This window comes from Budorcas taxicolor, chromosome 25 (genome assembly GCF_023091745.1).
Source record: "Budorcas taxicolor isolate Tak-1 chromosome 25, Takin1.1, whole genome shotgun sequence".
Lineage (NCBI taxonomy): Eukaryota > Metazoa > Chordata > Mammalia > Artiodactyla > Bovidae > Budorcas > Budorcas taxicolor.
In genome coordinates, this window is record NC_068934.1 from 43,349,730 (window position 1) to 43,369,610 (window position 19,881).

General features: G+C 57.3%; 4 protein-coding genes across 4 annotated transcripts; 3 read left to right on the forward strand and 1 right to left on the reverse strand.

Annotated features, from left to right (window-relative positions):
* Positions 1–370: 370 nt before the first annotated feature.
* On the forward strand, positions 371–6,300 carry KCNK4 (potassium two pore domain channel subfamily K member 4). Its single transcript, XM_052662379.1, has 6 exons — positions 371–574; positions 3,755–3,878; positions 4,021–4,181; positions 4,372–4,558; positions 5,057–5,196; positions 5,887–6,300. Exons 1-6 carry the CDS (start codon positions 386–388, stop codon positions 6,298–6,300), a joined length of 1,215 nt encoding a protein of 404 aa, XP_052518339.1. The 5' UTR covers positions 371–385.
* Positions 6,301–7,362: 1,062 nt separating this feature from the next.
* CATSPERZ (catsper channel auxiliary subunit zeta) lies at positions 7,363–9,658 on the forward strand. The gene is made up of 4 exons (XM_052662581.1): positions 7,363–7,636; positions 8,484–8,563; positions 8,744–8,810; positions 9,549–9,658. Exons 1-4 carry the CDS (start codon positions 7,363–7,365, stop codon positions 9,656–9,658), a joined length of 531 nt encoding a protein of 176 aa, XP_052518541.1.
* Positions 9,659–10,604: 946 nt separating this feature from the next.
* ESRRA (estrogen related receptor alpha) lies at positions 10,605–18,726 on the forward strand. Its single transcript, XM_052661786.1, has 7 exons — positions 10,605–10,715; positions 12,250–12,586; positions 15,901–16,017; positions 16,167–16,295; positions 16,701–16,868; positions 16,967–17,236; positions 17,661–18,726. The coding sequence occupies exons 2-7, from the start codon at positions 12,262–12,264 to the stop codon at positions 17,918–17,920; spliced, it is 1,269 nt and encodes a 422-aa protein (XP_052517746.1). The 5' UTR covers positions 10,605–10,715; positions 12,250–12,261; the 3' UTR covers positions 17,921–18,726.
* On the reverse strand, positions 18,669–19,599 carry TRMT112 (tRNA methyltransferase activator subunit 11-2). The gene is made up of 4 exons (XM_052661787.1): positions 19,459–19,599; positions 19,271–19,372; positions 19,043–19,132; positions 18,669–18,955 (listed from the first exon to the last, which is right to left on the reverse strand). Exons 1-4 carry the CDS (start codon positions 19,534–19,536, stop codon positions 18,848–18,850), a joined length of 378 nt encoding a protein of 125 aa, XP_052517747.1. The 5' UTR covers positions 19,537–19,599; the 3' UTR covers positions 18,669–18,847.
* Positions 19,600–19,881: the final 282 nt, after the last annotated feature.

Below are 19,881 nucleotides of genomic sequence, written 5' to 3' on the forward strand. Positions count from 1 at the left end.
TTTCCACCTTCCACTCTCTGTCCTTTCCCTTCCCTGTGCCCTCTTCTCACACCTTGGAGTCCCGGACTGGGGCTGAGGGCCGGGCAGTGGAGGTAAGGGGGAGGACCGAGGTGGGGGTGGGGTGGGTTGGGCACTGGGTGTGTCCTGGTACCAGGAGTCGGGTTGATCAGAGGGGTGTGAGGAGAGACCCTCTGCAGGTAGTAGGGCCTGGGGCTCCCAGAACCTTTGGGTGTGTAGGGGTTGGAGAAGGAGGGTGTAGGGGTGTCAGGCCAGGTGATTGACCCCAGCATCCCTGGTTCTGCCCGCAGTGACTGCAGCTCCCCAGGAACCCCCTGCCCAGCCTCCCCAGGCTGGCAGTGGAGTTGGCCGGGCCCCTGGGCGCGCCATGCGCAGCACCACACTACTAGCACTGCTGGCCCTGGTCCTGCTCTACCTGGTGTCTGGTGCCCTGGTGTTCCAGGCCTTGGAGCAGCCCCATGAGCAGCAGGCCCAAAGGGAGCTGGGGGAGGCGCGAGAGAAGTTCCTGAGGGCCCATCCAAGTGTGAGCGACCATGACCTGGGGCTCTTCATCAAGGTGCGTGGGTGGGGGGAGACCCCGCAGCAGTCGCCTGGGACCCCCTGACACTAGCTGCATGCTGCTGGGGCCCTGTTCTGGAGGGCTGCTTCCTGGCCCACACCCCTGAAGGCAGGGTGCAGCTGGAGGGGTGCGGGGCAGAGGCTGGCATCCAGGTCTCTTGTGTTTTCAATATGGTGGCCAGGGGCTGCATTTGCTTTTCTTGCTGCACCCGGCATTGGGTTCTCGTCCCAGCGTGTGATAGTGATTGCGTGAAGGAACCCATGAAGGAAGAAATGAATAAATGGCTGTAGCGTATGAGATATGTTATGTCTTCCCAGGTCTAACTCACAGGTTTAGGGTTACCAGATGAAGGCTGGAACACCCAGTTAAATGTAAATTTCAGCTCAAGGATGAATACTTTTAAAATACAAATTTGTCCCATGCAGTATTTTTATTTGCTAAAGCTGGCATTTCTACACTAGTTCTTGTGCTTCTTTGGAGTCACAGATGCCTCAGAGAAACCTAAGAACATTGTGAACACTTCCCCACCCCCTACCTCCAGAAAAGTGCACATATAACACATACCCTTGATTTCGGAGGGTTCCAGGCTCCCCTAAGCCAATCCATGCCATCATGGATGCCAGGTTGAGCACACCTTCCTGCCAGGACACATGCTTGTGAAGTGAAAGCTGGAGGGAGTGCAAGTCAGGGATGGGGTGGGCTTTGGTCCAGTGCCTAAAGGAAGAGTGGGCTGCAGCCTTTCATGCTATTGTCAGGCAAGCACCTCTGCTCTCTCTCTGATTTCTGAGCCACTGTCATATTAAAAAAATAAATAAAAACACCTAACATTTCACTTGATTACATTAATGTGTATTATGTTATTGAAAAGCTACCCCCCCCCCCACTTTCCTTTCCTGCCTGTTCTTATGGAAGGAGGAGGCATCAGCATGGGGACTCAGTGTTCCAGCTGATTCCCAAGGTGGCAGGACCTGAAGCAGAGTTGAGGGTGGGGTGGGGCCAGGACACAGGCAGCTTGACATTGTCTCTGACCCAGAGAATGCCCAGAAAGGCTCTCTGATACTCTGGGTAGGAGAGTGTTTGACCACACAACAGGGCAGGAGGAGAGAGGGAACCTGACCTATTTTATCTTCACAAAGGAATTGCTTTTTTCCTGGATATGAAAAAAGAAGAAAAGGAAGGGCAGAACCATGCAAGGCGGGCAACAGCTGCTTTATTTCTCTCCTATAATTAGCCAGTCATGCAGCAATTGTGCACCTACTGTGTGCTAGGTGCCATGCTGTCCAGGATAGGGTGAGCAGGGAAATTGATATTGGGGTGGACAGATGCAGGCTGTAGCCTAGAGGATGTCACATCTAGGCGAAGGCACTGATTCCAGGGAAAGTTCACTGTAGGATTTAGTAGAAGGGGAGCTTTCCTTACTTCCTTCTTTGTTAACTGCCAGCTGTATGCTGAGCCCTGGCCTAAGTGCAGGGTGAGGGTGATGGCAAGGAGGGACATGCCCCAGGGTCTTTGGGAAGAGCTGGTAATTGATGAAGCAGATGAGTTGGGTAGAATTTAGAGATGTGTGATTGGGTTGCAAGAGACTTTCGGGCAGAGGAACAGCATGGAAAAAGGCGTGGAAACTGGAAAGCTCAGTGTTTTGCAGTTCTCGGATTTAGCAGATGCCTAGTCATTTGAAGCAAAAATTAGAACACCCAGAATGACAAAGGATTTTTTTTCCAAGTTGTGAATTTATTGGAAAAGTGTTGCAAAATAAAATTAAATAACTTTTAATCATACACTTCACTTCTTGGCTTCATGAAGAGATTATTACAGGAAATGGAATCGTCTCAAAATCTGGGGATAAGGTCACTGTAACTTGGGCTCCAAAATGGAAGTCCCAGGAGAGAAGACTCGGGAAAAGCAGGTTGGGACCACATGGAGAAGGGGCTTACAGGCTGGGCTCGGAAATTCAGACTCTATTCTGCAGACAGCAGAGAGGGATAGAAGATTTGGGGCTGTCACTTTAGGAAGATTACTTTGGACTGTGTCTTGCTAATGAGGACTGCAGTCAGAGAGAAAGAAGGTGGTTTATGACCTCCTTCACATTACCGCCTGTGTGTCCTGGCTCGGTGCTGCTTAGGGAAGGGTCCTCTGCGCTCTCTCCTCACTGTGCTCTGACCTCCATCACTTAGGGCAGGCACTTTCAAAACACAGACTCCACCTTGGGAGGAAGGCCAACTGGCTGGCAAGATGGGCAGACACATGGCCATTTCACAAATGTAATCATATTTAATAAGCATCTGGGCTTTCCTTGCGGCTCATCTGGTAAAGAATCTGCCTGCAATGCGGGAGACCTGGGTTCGATCCCTGGGTTGGGAAGATCCCCTGGAGAAGGAAAAGGCTATCCACTCCAGGATTCTGGCCTGGAGAACTCCATGTACTGTATAGTCCATGGGGTCACAAAGAGTCGGACACGACTGAGTGACTTTCACTTTCACCTTCAGTGAGCATCTACTGTGTAGCACAGGGCTTGGTTTGGACTTCAGCAGGGTGGGGAAGGGTTTGTCTGTCCATGACCCTCCCCAAAGTGGATGCAAATTTGTTGGTATGTGAACCTTCCTGGAGGGAGGGTCCCTAACTTTCATCAGATTTTTGAAGGCAAGAGACTGACTCAAAGTCAGCTTCCTAAGGGGACGTAGAGGTGGTGGGGTTCACGGAAACCTGAACTCGTTGAGCATGCTGTCTACATGGGTAATCATTTCACAAACACACAGTGCTTGCTTTGTTGTGAATGCTTTAACTCTTCACAATAACTCTTTGAGGAAGGTACTATTATCACCACACCCAACTGACATGCAGAAATGGAAGCACAGTTCAGCTTCAGTTAGCACCAAGATGTGAACCCAGGCAGTCTGGTCCCAGAGTCTGTGCTCCCGACCACTGTAAAACTGGAAATCTGTTATGCGAAATTAAGGGGCTGATAACTCAAACGTCTCTACAACAATGTGTTGGTCAAACAACAAAATTGGGCTGCCCAATCTACAATGTCTGCTCTAAGGGACTGCCTTCAAGAAGACCAGAGGGTAGGGGAGAGCTGGGAGGGCTAAGGAGGGAAGCACTCAGAGACGAGGGCCAGGGGTTGGCCAGGATAGAAGGCAAGGACTGAGGTTCCTCCTTCTGCGCCTTGTCCTGCAGGATGTGGCTGATGCCCTGGGAGGGGGTGCGAACCCTGACACCAACTCAACCAGTAACAGCAACCATTCAGCCTGGGACCTGGGCAGTGCCTTCTTTTTCTCAGGCACCATCATCACAACCATCGGTGGGGGAAGGGATTGGGCATGGAGAGGGGGCAAGGGGTGGCTGGGCTTTCTCATGGGGGAAGGTGCAGGGGGAGCTGGGGTGTGTGTGTGTGTGTGTGTGCCAGGTAGCCCCTAGATCTGCTGCACGGCCCCTCTGCCCAGGCTATGGCAACGCAGCCCTGCGCACAGATGCTGGGCGTCTCTTCTGCATCTTTTATGCGCTGGTGGGCATCCCGCTGTTTGGGATACTGCTGGCCGGGGTCGGGGACCGGCTGGGCTCTTCCCTGCGCCGCGGCATCGGTCACATCGAAGCCATCTTTCTGGTGAGCTGCTCCACGCCCTGTGCGCCCTGGCGTTGGGTTCGGGATACCCTTTCCTACGTCCGTCCCAGCCCCGGCATGTGAGCAGGGGCGGGGCGCCTGAATCCCGAGAACCTCGAACACTGGTTCCGAGAAGAGGGGGTGTGGAGTGTGAGCGTGGAGGTTTTGGTGACTCCTCGGCCCCTCCCTGCAGAAGTGGCACGTGCCACCGGGGCTGGTGAGAGTTCTATCCGCGGTGCTCTTCCTGCTGATCGGCTGCCTGCTCTTTGTCCTTACGCCCACGTTCGTGTTCTGCTACATGGAAGGCTGGAGCAAGCTGGAGGCCATCTACTTCGTGGTGGTGACACTCACCACGGTGGGCTTCGGGGACTACGTGGCCGGTGAGGCCACCTTTCTTGGGTTGCTCTTCCCCTCCCACGGGCTCTGCCATCTGGCTTCTCCCTCGAAATTCCACAGGGCGCGTGTGCGCTCACACGCGCTTGCTCCACGCCCTACATCCGCTCACTGAATGCACCCTCACGTTTTGGCAGGGCTGCGACACCTCCTGCCTACTTACGGTCTTGCATGCCTGCACCCCCATGCATGCTCACACGTATATTAAGTGACCCCTTCACACGTGCCACATTCTTGTACACGTGCACCCCTCACACATGTTCACATTCTTGCGCCTGAGCACCTCCACTTACTCTTCTCTTGGACACCTTCAAGTCACTCCTAGTCTGTCTCCTTGCATCCATTCACTCACTCTAGCTCAGACCCTTGGCCCTGGGGAGGGCGGATCTTCTCCAGGAGTTGAGAAGGACAGTGAACCCGAGACTCATCGGCTCAAGGCGTGTCTCACAATCAACTTCTTTCTCCCCTCCCTGGCGGTGTCCCAGGGGCCAGTCCCAACCAGAACTTTGCAGCCTACCAGCCGCTGGTGTGGTTCTGGATCCTGCTGGGCCTGGCCTACTTCGCTTCAGTGCTCACCACCATCGGGAACTGGCTGCGAGTCGTGTCCCGCCGCACTCGCGCAGAGGTAGGCGCCCCTGCTTCGACGCCCCGCCTGCGCCTGCGCCCTGGTGCTGATGCGCTGTTCCCCAGCAGCCGGTGGACCACCCTGCCTTCCCTTCTAGAGTGTGGGCTCCCCAAGATGGGGACTGAGGGAGCCACGGTGTGCACCGGTTGGGATCAAAGGGATAAGCTCGGACAGGTTTGCAGTTGACTCCAGTCTCTACTCTCATGGTTAAAGGTTACCAGATTTAGCCAATAAAGATGAAGGAATCCTAGTTGGATATGAATTTCGGATAAATTGCAAATATTATCTGAGTACAAGTATGTCTCAAATGCGGCATGGGACATACTTATACTAAAATTTTATTTGTTGCTGCGTTTCGTCTTTGTAGTTTTATTTATTGCTGTATTTTGTAACCCCCTCTCCTGGCCGTGGAGTAGGTGGCGGCACAAAGGTCTCTGGGGACCCGGGAGAGCTGATACAAAACCTCGGGTCTTTCCTGGAGAAGGGAGCATTTCAGTGCAGGCGGAGGAAAGGAGAGGATGTGGCTGGTGATGAGCTTTGCCCTCCCTCCTCCGGCCTTTTCCCACTCTTGAGGCAGGAGGACCAGGCGAAAAAGAGGGGCCATGCCTGACGGTGACGGCGCAGGCTCCCGGGGTTGCGGAGAGACGGTCGAGGATCCCTGGTAGAGGACTGCCTTTCCTCCCCGCGCAGATGGGTGGCCTCACGGCGCAGGCCGCCAGCTGGACGGGCACGGTGACCGCGCGGGTGACCCAGCGAGTTGGGCCCACGGCACCACCGCCGTCGGAGAAGGAGCGGCCACCCCTGCCTCCACCGCCTTGCCCGGCGCAGCCCGCCAGCAGGCCCCTGTCCCCTGCGGCCCCGGAGAAGACCGAGCCGTCCTCCCCGCCCACGCCGCCCACGCCGCCCACCCCGCCCACGGCCTCCGCGCTGGACTACCCCAGCGAGAATCTGGCCTTCATCGACGAGTCCTCGGACACGCAGAGCGAGCGCGGCTGCGCGCTGCCCCGCGCGCCACGGGGTCGCCGCCGCCCCCTCAATCCCCCCAGGAAACCGTCGCGGCCCCGCGGCCCGGGGCGCCCCCGGGACAAAGGCGTGCCCGCGTAGAGGGAGGACCCCGGCCCAGGCCTCTCAAAGGGCTTCGTTCTCGCCCTCTCACCCCGGCATGCTCTGCTTGTCTGACCAAAGAGCCCTCTCTCGACCGACCGGACCGAAACCTGGGGAGGAGGCCACGGGCTGCTTGTCTGCCACCCCCTGCTCCTGGCCCTGTCACCTCATCCATTTCCAGACTCCCACGGCTTTCTGTCTCGCTGTCCCGGCCGGGCCTGTCCCTCACAACACCTCACGACTGTGCCTCAAAGCCCGCATCAATAAACGGAAACAGTCTGCACGGCTGCGGGCGTGGAGCTGCGGGAACGCGAGAGGGTGTGCGAGTGCTTGCGTCGTCGGCCACCTCCCGGGCAAGTCAGGCCCTGCTCCCTCCTTCTCCTCCCGCCAGGGTCCCCGGGCCGAACCCCTGCCCCTCCCGTCGGTCAAGGGACCGCACTCTCAGGGGTACTTGGACCGGTGTTTCTGCCTGGAGATTGCCGGTAGGGGCTGGCGTGGGAATCAGCCCGGATGCGCGGGGAGTCCATCCCCCGTGCGGCTATGCGGCAGGGGATGGGGAGACAGAAGGGCATCTAGTGCGGAGGCTTGTAGCTTGAACTCTCTGCCCGCGAGGCTCCCATGGGCCGTTCCCGACGGGACCCTGCCCCTCCCCCTTCCTGGAGCGTGAACCCCCTCCCCTACCCTCCTCGCCCGGAGGCCTGTGGCAACTGGGTCCGTTGGGGCAGAAGCATGGAGGGAAAGCCTTTAAAAGTAAGAACGCTTCCTGGTCCTCCTCACCCTGCCAGCCCCCAGGCTCACCCTGGGCCCCTGACTGTCCTCTCATTCAGCCCTGGCTCAGGGCAGCTCCCAACAATCACCCCCACGCCCCCCATCTCCCCCCACCCCTCAGCAGGGGAGTGTCGGCCCTGGTTGGGTTCAGGATCCCTACTCCCAGCCTGCTCTCCTTCCCCTCCCGATTCCCCACGACCCTCGGCTTCCCTCGTTGTGTGTGGCCCACAGGCGTCGGCCAAGTCTTCGAGCTACCATGGCTCGGGCGGGTCGAGCCTGCAGGATATCCGGAACATGTGGACCACGGCTACTCTGTCTCAGCCGAAGCTGAATGTGCAGCTGCCCACGGTCCGTGAGGACTCGGAACTGGAGGAGGTTAGCGTAAGCGGTAAGACTCGCTGGTTCTACGACCAGAAGGCTGGCCACGACGCAGAGGGTGGCTGGGAAGCATCCGACGGCGGAGAGGACAAGGACCGCTTCAAGCCAGAAGAGCCGGAGGAGCTGGAGCTTGGCGGCGATAGCTCCCAGGGAAGCCGTTTAGAGGAGGACGATTCCAAGACCGACAACGGTGTGTGGCCTCACCGGGCTGTGGGCGCCCACCGGACAGGGGGCTGGCCAGAGCCTCAATTTCTATTGCAGTAAAATGGGGGAAAACAGTAGGACCCAAGTTTCTAGGATTCCCTGGAAGGGGCGCCCCACGCTAATCTTTCTCGCTTTAAAGCAACAAGACATTCTAGGAACGCCCCCTACCGGGCAGGAGTCGCACAAGGTCCTGGGGCCACAGAGACGGGCAGGAAAATACGCAAAGGCCGCACGGAGTGTTTTCCATGGAATCACAGAATAGTTGAAAGGAGGGAGTTAATGCCTTTTCTGTAGATTTTTTAGCTATTCGAGGGGGTGCCTACCTTTTATTCATTGTCACTGGTTACAGTTTTTATACTGTTTACTTCCATTAGTAAATACTATTTACCGGGCTGTTTGGGGCATGCCCTTCTCCCTGCCACCTCCACTCTCCAGGCCTTCATCAAGGAATTGGAGCAGACAACAATATGCTATTTATTGAGCACTTGCTGTTGTGCCAGGCACTCAGCTTCCCTTGCATGATCGCCTTTAAACTTCACAACCTCCATTAAGGGGCCAGTTTTATTATCCCATTGTACAGATGAAGAAATTGAGGGTCAGAAAGTCAGTCACTGGCCTTAAGTCTCACAAAGTGGGGTAGTCCAAACTGGCACCTCGGAGGGTGGGACAACAAAGCCCAGGCTTGTAAACCACTATCCCATCCTGTTTCCCACTCAGGTGGTATCTGGAGCTGGTCTCTGGAGCCCTCTGACCCTCAGCCTACCCCTACATCTCTGCTCCAGCGAAGCCCGAGCAGTCTACAGATGACTAATCCCTCTTTTCTCTTCTCCCAGAAAAGCCTTCCTCAGTGTCATCGCTCGATATCTCGAGGCACACACCCCATCGAGCCTACTGGGTGGAACAGCAGAGCAGGGTTGGAGGCACCAAGGAAACTGGGAGTATAGTGGGGGGTGGAGGGTGAGAGGGTGGGGGTGCTCTGTAGGGTGGAGGGGCAGGCAGGTCAATTGGGGAACTGGAGGGCATAGGTGGGGCATTTCAGCTGTGGGCAGAGCTGGGGTCCCTTGTTCATCTGAGTCTCTTGCTGCCTCTCTAGCTGCCCCTGCCCCTGACTGAACTGATGGAGAATGAAGCTCTGGAAATACTCACCGAAGCCCTCCGGAGTGAGCCTCCCCGCCCCCTACTCCCCGCGCGCCCCTCCTCTTGCCCTCAACTTCCACAAGAGACCCTGGGGGGATTTTGCAGGCCTTGATCCTATAGGAGTGGGGTTTCAGGATGGATCTGCCTTGTCAGATTCCCTTACCACCCACAAATATTCCAGAAGCTTTAGGAAAAGTAAAAAGTTAGGAGGCTGGGCACAGGGAGACCCAAAGGACAGAGTGCGGAGTGACTGTCATGACTGGGCTGTAGCTTCAGTGCAGTCCCTCTTAACCTGCTATGGCTTTTCTAAGGCCATTTCTCCCCTTGCCTATTGGGAATGACAGCCTTTGTGTGGCCTTGGCCCCTTCCCAGGGCCTTTGGACAGTGGATTATTGGAGTAAATTTCCTTTGGTCGCCCTGCTTACTTTATGAAAGTCAGGGTGGGGTGGGGAGGGCTAAGAGCTAATGACTTAGAGGGGGTGGTCCAAGAGGTGTCCCCAAAGCTTCCTGCTCTCAGTGCCCTAATTCAGGCCGGCAACATCTTCTCTACATTTGCCTTCCTCATCCATCCTCCACCTCAGGACTCCATCCCACTCTGAATCTCCCGTCTGTTTGGAGCACAGGTCTCTGACTTGACCATTTGAAACAAAACCACCAGGTTCCAGTACCCTGAAGATCCAGAGTTTCCCGAACTAATATAGACTGGCTGATGGGGAGGCCATGCCCCTGCTCACTGCCCTGAATACAGCTCTGTCCTCCAGGTTACCAATCAGAGATCGGCCGGGGCCATACCCTGACCAAACAGCTGCAGCGATACATCGAGGGACTCAAAAGGCGCCGGAACAGGAGGCTGCAAGTCTTGGCGATCTGAGAGCACCGCCTCGGGTTCCAGCGACTGCCCGACTCCAGCCCTGGTCCCTGTCCAGTCCCCAGATCCAAGCCCGACCCTGCCCACGTGGAATTTGAGCCCTTAGAGAAATAAAAGAATCTGTACAAGGTCCGTGAGTCAATGCGTGGCTGCCCGCTAGAGGCGGACGCACGTGGCCCCGCCTTTCCCTGTGACCTTCACTCGGTCACCGCAGTGACCTTGAGCGTTCGGGCCCTATGGGCTCCGCCTTCCCAGGACTCGAAATCCAGGACTTATTTCATGTCTTAGGTCAGCTTCTCCCACTCCGGGTTCAGCAGCTTTGCGGGAATATGGGGTGTGAGGTGCTAGTGCCCGATAGTGTTATCTTGGGGGAAGAGGGAAAAAAGAAAGGGGCAGCACCTTCCTTCTAACTTAGGCGCGCTAGACCCCGCCTCTCATGCATATGCAGATACACCAGCCTCGGCGCTCGCCCCGCCCTCCTATTTACATATGTATGAAGTCTCCCCCCTCAGCGGCGGCCACTCAACGACCTCTCCAACTCCTCTCGCGAACAGCGCGCCCCGCCTCCCCCTTTACGTAAGCAGGCTCCTGGCCCCACCCCCTCCCCGGAGCCTCTCCGCGTCTCCTATGGGCACGCCCCCTCGGCCGCTTCCTACGTAAGCAAGTGCGCCGCCGGAGCTCGGCGGCGGCGCGGCCCGGACTTGCACGAAGGCCAGCCCTCCGGCTTCGCTGGCTCCGCCCCGGCACGTTCCAGCGCGCAGGCGCTGCCCGCCCCACTTGCCTGATTAGCATAGGGCGCTGGGCCACGCCCCCTGCTTTGCATGCGCACGGCCAGCCCCGCCCCCGCTGTCAGCTGGAGGAAGCGGAGTAGGAAGCGGCCGCGATGTCCTTTTGTGTCCTACAAGCCGCCGGCGGCGCCGCCGAGTGAGGGGACGCGGCGCGGCGGGGCGGCGCGGCCCGAGGAGGCGGCGGAGGAGGGGCCGCGCGCGGCCCCCGGCTCACCCGGCGCTCTGGGCCGCTCGGCCCCCATGCCTGCCCGCCCGCCCTGCCGGAGCCCCAGGTCCGGGGGCGGAGGGGAGCGCCGCTGGGGGGTGGGCGGGCGGGCGGGGCGCGGGGGCCATGTGCGAGCGCCGCTGGGAGGCGGGCGGGGGGCGGGCTCCAGGCGGGGTCCGACTCTGGGTCCGGCCCAGGTCACGGTCGACACCCTGTCGAAAGCCAGACGGGGTCAGGGTGCGGGCGGGATCTGGCGCCCAGGGCTTAAGGCGCCGGCCCGAGACCCGAGGCCGGTTCTTACTCGGGCTGCAGGCTCTGGCCAGGGTCGGGCTCGGGCTTCGGATCCAATCCCAGGGCAGGGTTCAATCCGGCACCTGGAGCATGCCGGAGTCCCGGGGGCGGGCCAGGGTGGAAGATGGGAAGGGTTCCCGGTCGGGGAAGGGGCTTTGAAGACCACGTGGGGGCGCTCGAAGGGGCCTCGGGCCACCCTTCTCTCTGGGTCAAAGGTCATCGCACTGGCTGGGGAGAGCTTCCTCCTCCTTGGCGCTCCCCCATTACTTCCTGATAACCTGATAGAGGGCCCCCGCGGGCGGAGGGGGAGGGGAGAGGCAGTAACTTTAGGCAACTTCCCGTAGGTGTGCGCAGGTTGGGGGGGCGCGCTGGGCGCCCCGTGGTGTAGGATTCTGCGGCAGCAGGAGTGTAGGAGCGAATGTGAGGAAGAGTGTGCAAGGAGGTGGACCGCGCCAGCGGGTGTGCCTGGGGCCAGAGGGGAAGTGTCAGGTGTGAGAGGTTCTGAATATCTTTCCATAAGGGTCTATGCCTGTGTGTGTGTGTGTGTGTGTGTGTGTGCGGGGGGTGGAGATCATGGTGAGAGTGTAAGCATATTTGTGAGCGAGAGTGTGATTATGAGCCTTGAGTGTGACTTTGTTATGTAGTATGCACTTCAGGAGTGTGTGAAGGCAAATGGGAGCATGAATGAGAACTGGGGTTTGAGAAGGCCATGTGAGTGTGAACCTGCTCGGTAGAGTGACTGTGTGAACACTTGAGTGGGCACGTGAGTGTGTGTGTGCAGGTGAGGACATCTGAAGACCCAAGTGAGTGGGAGGGTGAGGGTATACGCACCGTTGTGTGAGCACATGGACTGTCCTTTGGTGTGTATGTCTGTGTCTTGGCTTTTGAGTGGAGGATCCCCAGGGGAGGTCCTGTGTGGGGGAGACCGCTGAGATCACCAGCATCTGGAGAAAACTGAGAGGTATCCCACTCTTGGCTGAGGATTGCAGATAGGGTGGAAGAGTGCCTGGGGGTAAGGTTTCCCTATTGCCTCGCCTGGGTGGGGTAGGGGTTTTCCAAACCTCCTGTAGGTTCCCAAGTGGGAGATCTGCGGTTAGTTACTGGCCCTGGAGGCTCTGGAGACTCTGTTCCTATGGCAGCAGATGGGGGGGCCCTCTTCATGGGCAGCCTTCCTTGGACTCTGTCCCCCCTCCACCCTCTGGCTAAGCCTGGAAGCCTGCCTAGGCCTGGAGTTGGGCAACCAGGGTGACAGGGCGTCTCCATCCCCCATCCCAGCTCCTCCCTGTGACCTGACGGGTCTCTTCCCGCAGGTGACCAGCGCCATGTCCAGCCAGGTGGTGGGCATTGAGCCTCTCTACATCAAGGCAGAGCCAGCCAGCCCTGACAGCCCAAAGGGTTCCTCGGAGACTGAGACTGAACCCCCCGTGGCTCTGGCTCCTGGCCCAGCTCCCACCCGCTGCCTCCCAGGCCACAAGGAAGAGGAGGATGGGGAGGGGGCTGGGCCTGGGGAGCAGGGTGGTGGGAAGCTGGTGCTCAGCTCCCTGCCCAAACGCCTCTGCCTGGTCTGTGGGGACGTGGCCTCCGGCTACCACTATGGTGTGGCATCCTGTGAGGCCTGCAAAGCCTTCTTCAAGAGGACCATCCAGGGTGAGCCCCCACCCCGTTCCTGTGCCCTTTGTCCTCTGGGCCTGGGGCTGCCTAACTGGTGCACTGCTGGGTGCCGTGGTACCACCTGGGGTTGGCAGCCTGGAGTTCCCAGGTCCTCCTATGTCCCAGGAATGCCCTTTCCCTTAAGAGTTAAATAAAGCCGCCAGGATGTGTTGATGGATCAGATGTGGGATGTGAGAGTGGGACTCAGGATGCCTCCTAGGTTTCTGGTACCCAGGCCCAGCACCTTCTACAGCAGCCCCTGCCTGCTTCTAAGCTTGAGTCTTCTGGCCGCTGCTATCCTCTCCCCAGCAGAGAACATGCCCTTTTTTGTGTTGATTTCCTGAAGCAGCCCCAGCACAAGGCAGGTTTTTATGGTTAACTGAGAGGGGGCTACATCATATTTCAGCATCTACCTTTAAAAAGACTTAGGCAGGGAATTCCCTGGCAGTCCAGTGGTTAGGACTCCTCACTCTTACTGCCAAGAGCCCAGGTTCAAACCCTGGTCAGGGAACTAAGATCCCAGAAGCCACATGGTGTGGTCAGGGAAAAAAAAAAAAAAAGGATTATTAGGCATCCCTGCCAATAGTACTCAGTGAATTTTTCCACTCAGGAAAGCATATCAAAATATGAGTGAGCAAGATGGCGATGTAAGAAGCATTATTTTGGATGTACCTGTTACTTATATTTTTATATAAACCAGTGGTTACTCTGGGGCTATAATACGTAGGCTTTTTCAGAGTGTTTCTTGACTGTCAGGCACCGTGCCCTATTACATTTAAGCTCTGTTACCCCCCACAGCAGTCTCTAAGGTACTAGCACTATTATAACTGGGGCCCAGAGAGGTTTTTGAAACTTGGTTCGGGTCCCATGGGTAGAAAATGGCAGCAACAAGGTTTGAACTTGGGTCGATTGCGGTCTAGAGCTAAGCTCATAAAGGCCAGACTGTTGCCTCTGCTTATTACAAATAACTCTGGGTAGATACTTCATGTCTGGTTGTGACATTCTAGCAAGTTTTGACTTGGCTGAGACCCGCTGGTCTAAAAGCTCTGTGCTCGCTTCTGGCCCTGCAGACCTGAGCCAACAGGTCCGGGTTCAAATGTCTCCTACCCACCCTGGAACACTTGGTTTGTATTTGTCGAGCATTAGCCATACACAGTGATCATTATGGAATATCTAGGTGCTGGAGCCTGCTAAATGTCTTAACCTCGATTATCCCATTTTGTTCTCACAACCCACCTTTGTAGGAAGTAGTGTTTACTCATCCCAGTGTTACAGATGGGAAAACTGAGGGTCGAAGGCGTAGTTGTGGGGCTTGCCCAAGGTCACCCACTGGGTAAGTGGCAGCCTCCAGGATCCTCCCTCCTCATGAACTTGTGCTCTGCTGCCCTGGCCACTGTTCCAGGTGCGGGGACACAGCTGGGACTAGGGATCGCTCCTGTCCTCAGTTCACATCCCAGCAGAGGAGAAGGGAAAACAGTGACCTGAACACAGTTGTTACTAACAGCTGTGGTAAGTGCTGGGGGGTCAGGAGCAGGGTATGCCAGGGAATCTGGCTGGGCCTGAGATGCTGGAGGGCCTCCCTGAGGAGGCGTCTTAAGCTGAAGAAGCCCAGGTAGGGTGGAGGAGAGAGCAGATTGTGAGGAGAAATTCACTTTGGGTATGTTGGCCGGTTGAGCCTTTCAGTCCTGTGGTAGCCCAGGAGCTGGGAGGGCCACCATGCATTCATTCAGCCAGACCCTGTTCCTAGCACTGGGCACAGTCCTGGCCCTCAGGGAACTGGCACTAAAATGGGTAGACATAACGAAGAAGATAAATGTGTACAGATGTTGCACATTAAACGGTGCTAAGAGCTCTCGAGAAACCATAAAGCAAGGGCAGGAAATACACAGCAGGGGCAAGTGACCAGAGGTGTCTGGAGGGGCTCTTGCCATTCTTATCTAGTGGCTGGGAAGGCCTCCCCAGGAAGCAGAGATCTGAAGGAGGTAAGGGAGGCATGCACCCTGAGGCAGGGCCTGTTTGAGGAACATTGAGTAGGCCAACAGAGCCGGACAGAGGGCAAAGGGGATGAGGTCAGAAAGGTGGCGAGGAGCTGGGATGCAGGTCTCATAGGCCATGGGGTTCGCCTGGAGGGTTTTTAAAATTTATTTTTAATTGGAAGATAATTGCTTTGCAGTGTTGTGTTGGTTTCTGCTGTACAACAATGTGAATCTGCCATAACCATACATGTATCTCCTTCTTGAGCCTCCCTCCCCGACACCTGGAGAGTTTTAAGTAGGGAAGGGACATGATCAGTCTTAGGGGTTTTTTTTGGCTTTAGTTCCTTGACCAGGGATGGAGCCCAGTCCCTCAGCAGTGAAAGTGTGGAGTCCTAGCCACTGGACCACCAGGGAATTCCCTGTCTTAGGTTTAAGAGGATGCCTCTGTGTTGATAGTAACCGAAGGAGACAAAGCAGGAAGGGAGGTGACGGTGACTCTGGTCAAGGGTAGAAACAGTTGCCAGGGGAGGAACGGGTGGGCTTCTGAATGTTTTAGGAGATAAAGCCCACCAGGACCTGTCAGTGGCTTAGATTTGGGGTGGGAAAGGAATTATAAAAGATTTCTGCTTGAAGAGCTGGACAAATGAGATTGCAGGTTTTGGAGGGGTAAGTCGGGGGCTCCATCTAGGACAAGATAAGTTTGTAGTGCCTTCTGGACACGCAGGATGCCGAGGAGGCAGTGGTATGTGTCTAGAGTTCAGACAGGTCTAGGCTAGAGGTACAGATTTGAAAGCCTGGGTGAGATCAGCATGGGAATGAGTCAGAGGAGACAGGTTGGAGGGCCGCCCAGGGGGTCTTCAATGGAAGGAGTGTGGGCAGATGCACAGAAGCCACAAAATAGCAGTGACGTAGGAGGAAAACCCAGAGTGTGGTGTACTAGAAGCAAAAGAAGAAAAGTGTTTGTTTCTAGGAGGGATCAGCAGTGTTAGATGTTAGTAATAGAAGGACGAGAACTGACCGCTGGATGTAGCAGTGTGGAGGCCACTGTGGCCCTTGATGAGAACAGATGAGGGCAGCACAGCCCAGGGGTGTGATTGGACCAGAGGCTGGGGCCGGTTGCCGCCTGACTCCCCTGGTCCCAGTCCCTCCCTTGCCCAGGCCGAGATTCCCAGCCCAGCCGCCTTTCCCCTCAGTGCCCCATTTCCCTGCCCCATTCATAGCACTCGCGCTCTCCTCAGACCTGTGTTTGCCTGGAATGGCAGGGCTCTCCCCACTGGCTAGGCCCCTTCTGGGCCCCAGGAGGCCGCCACTGGAGCCCTGCCTCTTCCCTGGCAGGGAGCATCGAGTACAGCTGTCCGGCCTCCAACGAATGCGAGATCACCAAGCGGAGACGCAAGGCCTGTCAGGCCTGTCGCTTCACCAAGTGCCTGCGGGTGGGCATGCTCAAGGAGGGTGAGCGCTGGCGGGGGCCTGGATGAGGCTGGGGAGCTGGGTGCATGGGGTCGGGCCGGGTGAGACCTGGGAAGTCCTGGCTGACCGGGCTGGGCAGGCGGGCTCTGGAGAGCAGGCCCTGTGGACACAGCGCTGTCCTGCAATTCAAGGGGTACGTCTGGACCGCGTCCGCGGTGGGCGACAGAAGTACAAGCGGCGGCCAGAGGTGGACCCACTGCCCTTCCCAGGCCCCTTCCCTGCTGGACCTCTGGCAGTAGCTGGAGGCCCTCGGAAGACAGGTGAGAGCGCAGTGGGGTCCTTGGGGCTCTGGGGTCAGGGTGGGCAATGTCTGTCTGACGTCATTCACACGGGACAGTAGTTATCTTGGGTGCTGGGACCCACGTCTTCCCTTCATCTGTTCGTTCACACAATTCCCTTAAGAAGTATTTACGAAAATACCCTTTTGTGTGTCAGACCTCGAGTAGTACAGCTGGGAGCAGGGAACGTTTTCTAACGTTCAGAACCTGTCCACAGACAGACGCTTTCCCTAGGAGATAGTGCGGCGTTTCCCGGAGAGAGGTGTCCGAGCCAGGCTGGCCAGTGGCTATTGAGGAAGGCCACAGGGGGACTGACTCTGGGAAGATGTTTGACCCTGAAGGGCTGGCAGAGGGATGAATGCGTGCCTCTTCCAACTGTCACTACAGCCCCAGTGAACGCACTGGTGTCCCATCTGCTGGTGGTTGAACCTGAGAAGCTGTATGCCATGCCCGACCCAGCGGGCCCCGACGGACACCTCCCAGCTGTGGCCACCCTCTGTGACCTCTTTGACCGAGAGATTGTGGTCACCATCAGCTGGGCTAAGAGCATCCCAGGTAGAGGGCCCAGGCAATGTGGGGTTTCCCTGGGTAGGCTGGGCCCTGCCTGGCTCTGATACAGTTGCTTAGCCGGCTCTGGTCCCCCTGCCCTCCAGGCTTCTCGTCACTGTCACTGTCTGACCAGATGTCAGTACTGCAGAGCGTGTGGATGGAGGTACTGGTGTTGGGTGTGGCCCAGCGCTCCCTGCCACTGCAGGATGAGCTGGCCTTTGCTGAGGACCTGGTCCTGGATGAAGAGGGGGCGCGAGCCGCTGGCCTGGGGGAACTGGGGGCTGCCCTGCTGCAGCTGGTGCGGCGACTGCAGGCCCTGCGGTTGGAGCGCGAGGAGTATGTTCTGCTGAAGGCCCTGGCCCTCGCCAATTCAGGTGAGTTTGGGGCTTGTACTGATGGGTTTCTCTATAAGGCGCTTGGTTTTTTAACTGTGATGGTGGCACGCTCCCACTTTGCAGACAGGGAAAACAGGCTTCGGCAAGAACAGTGACTTGCTGAAAGTCACGAAGCCAGGCGAGGACAGGTCCAGGAAATGCATGCTGAATTCTGAGCCCTAGTGCCTGTGGTTTTGTAGACAGGTGATCCACTTAGTGGGAGGGAAGGGGAAGGGGACCAGAGGTGGCCATAGCTGAGGAAGGAGGAGTGGGCCCTGGCTCATGGGCAGGAGCAGCGAGTAGTGCTTCAGCAAATCTTGGTGTGGCTCCTTCTTGGGCCCCTACCTGGCAGTGCCCAGGTTGATGTGGCTCTGCCCCTTCTGGAGATGGCCTGTGTCAACAGTTCTGTCATCTTGCCTTGCAGACTCTGTGCACATTGAAGATGCTGAAGCGGTGGAGCAGCTACGAGAAGCTCTACATGAGGCCCTGCTGGAGTACGAAGCTGGCCGGGCGGGCCCCGGAGGGGGCGCTGAGCGGAGACGGGCAGGCAGGCTGCTGCTCACACTACCGCTCCTTCGCCAGACAGCGGGCAAAGTGCTGGCCCATTTCTATGGGGTGAAGCTGGAGGGCAAGGTGCCCATGCACAAGCTGTTTTTGGAAATGCTCGAGGCCATGATGGACTGAGGCAAGGGGTGGGCATGGGTGGGGGTGCTGGCAGGACCCGCCCAGCAAGGGGTCAGCCCCAAGAGGGCAGAGCTGGGGTCTGGGCAGTGCCACAGCCTGCTGGCAGGGCCAGGGCAACACCATCAGCCCCTGGGAGCAGGCCCTACACCCTCCCCTCCCCCCTCCTTGGGGGTGTTAGAAGCTGGGAACATGTGCGCCCAGGCTCTGGGCACAGTGCTGCCCCTCGCAAGCCATAACGTGCCCCCAGGGTGTAGGGGGCCTTGCGGAAGCCATAGGGGGCTGCAGGGGACGTGTGTGTTGGGGGGGGGGGTCGGTGGGCAGAAGCCTGATCTCAGGGAGGGAAGGGAGTGGAGGCCACAGTCTCCCAGTGGGTGATGCTTTTGCTGCTGCTTAATCCGACTTCCTCTCCAGAACGGAGGGGGATTTGGAGAGCAAAGGCTCCTGCTCCCTTTGCTCCTCTCTCATCATTTGCATTGGGTGTTACTGCCCCCCCCCCCCCCACCTTGAAGCAATAACTCCAAGCAGGCTCCAGCCCCTGGACCCCTGGGGTGGCCAGGGCCCCCCATCAGCTCCACCCAGTCTCCTCAGGGGGCAGGGAGAGCACTGCCTCTATGCCCTGCAGAGCAATAACACTATATTTATTTTTGGGTTTGGCCAGGGAGGCGCAGGGATATGGGGCAAGCCAGGGCCCAGAGCCCGTGGCTGTACAGAGACTCTATTTTAATGTATATTTGCTGCAAAGAGAAACCGCTTTTGGTTTTGAACCTTTAATGAGAAAAAAATATATATACTATCGAGCTCAGAAACACTGTGTGTGGCGTGTCACTGGGTCAAGGGTTAGGGACACATAGGATAGGACTAACAAACAAGATAACGTGTAAACAAAGATTCACATAACCAGAGGGAAAAACCGGCGCCTGGCACAGTTTAAGTCTCAGTTTCCTCATCACTCAGCAGCATATTGGGGATCCCACGGCTGATGGGGAACACACGTCCCGACTCTGGGCATTGCAGGGTGCCCTCCAAGACCTCCACCTGCGGGAAGAGGGGATCAGAACTGAGCACTGGCAGTTGTCAGGTGTGGGTGTACAGCCAGGAAGCAAGCGACGGGTCGGTTCTCACCTCCAGCAGCACGTGGTGCATCTTTCTCAGAAATTCCTCGTTATGCTCATATCCCTGAATCGGCTCTTTAGGCACCTCGATGAGATGCAGCTGTGGGCAAGAGGCTTAAATCATCTCGGCTTCCCAGACGCTCGCCTTGAGGCCTGGTGTAAAGGGCTGCAGTTAAGACTATCCCCCCAACCCCCCGCCACCCACGGTGTGCACGGGGCTGGGGAGGTGGGTCCTCACATTGTCCGCAGCCTCCAGAAGCGCCGCCCACTCCACTTTCGGTATCATACGCACTATGAAGTCTGGGTTGAACTCCACAGGGTTGATACGGACTTCCGTGGCCTGAGGGGCGCAGAGATTTAGTTAGGCAAGGACCGAATCCTGGTTCTACCCTCGCCCCCGGGAGAGGTGCCCGAGACGGCCGGTACCTGGAGACGCAGGGGGAAGCCACGGGGCCCCACCCCTCGCACGTGCGAGCTCAGCAAGTTGTGGGTGAGCAGCCTCATGTCTGCGCTGCGCGCTCCCGTACAGCCGGAGCCGGAAGGACAGTGGTCTCTCTCTACATCATTTCCGGGGCTGTCCCGCTCTATCCTATTGGACGCCTGGGAGGAGCGGAAACGGCGAACCTTCTGGACTTCCGGTGCTCGCTGGCGCCGAGGTTGGTTGGTATCATGCGCAGCTCCTGGAAGCGTCTCGGCAGGAGATGGCAAAGGCGCAGGCCCAGTGGTTTTGGCTGAGCTAATGCTACAAATCATGTACAATGTAAATCATACGTAACACTGCTATAATGCAAAGGCCTTCGTGGAATGCAAAATAAATACGCTTTACTCCTACACAGGCGCCTGACACCA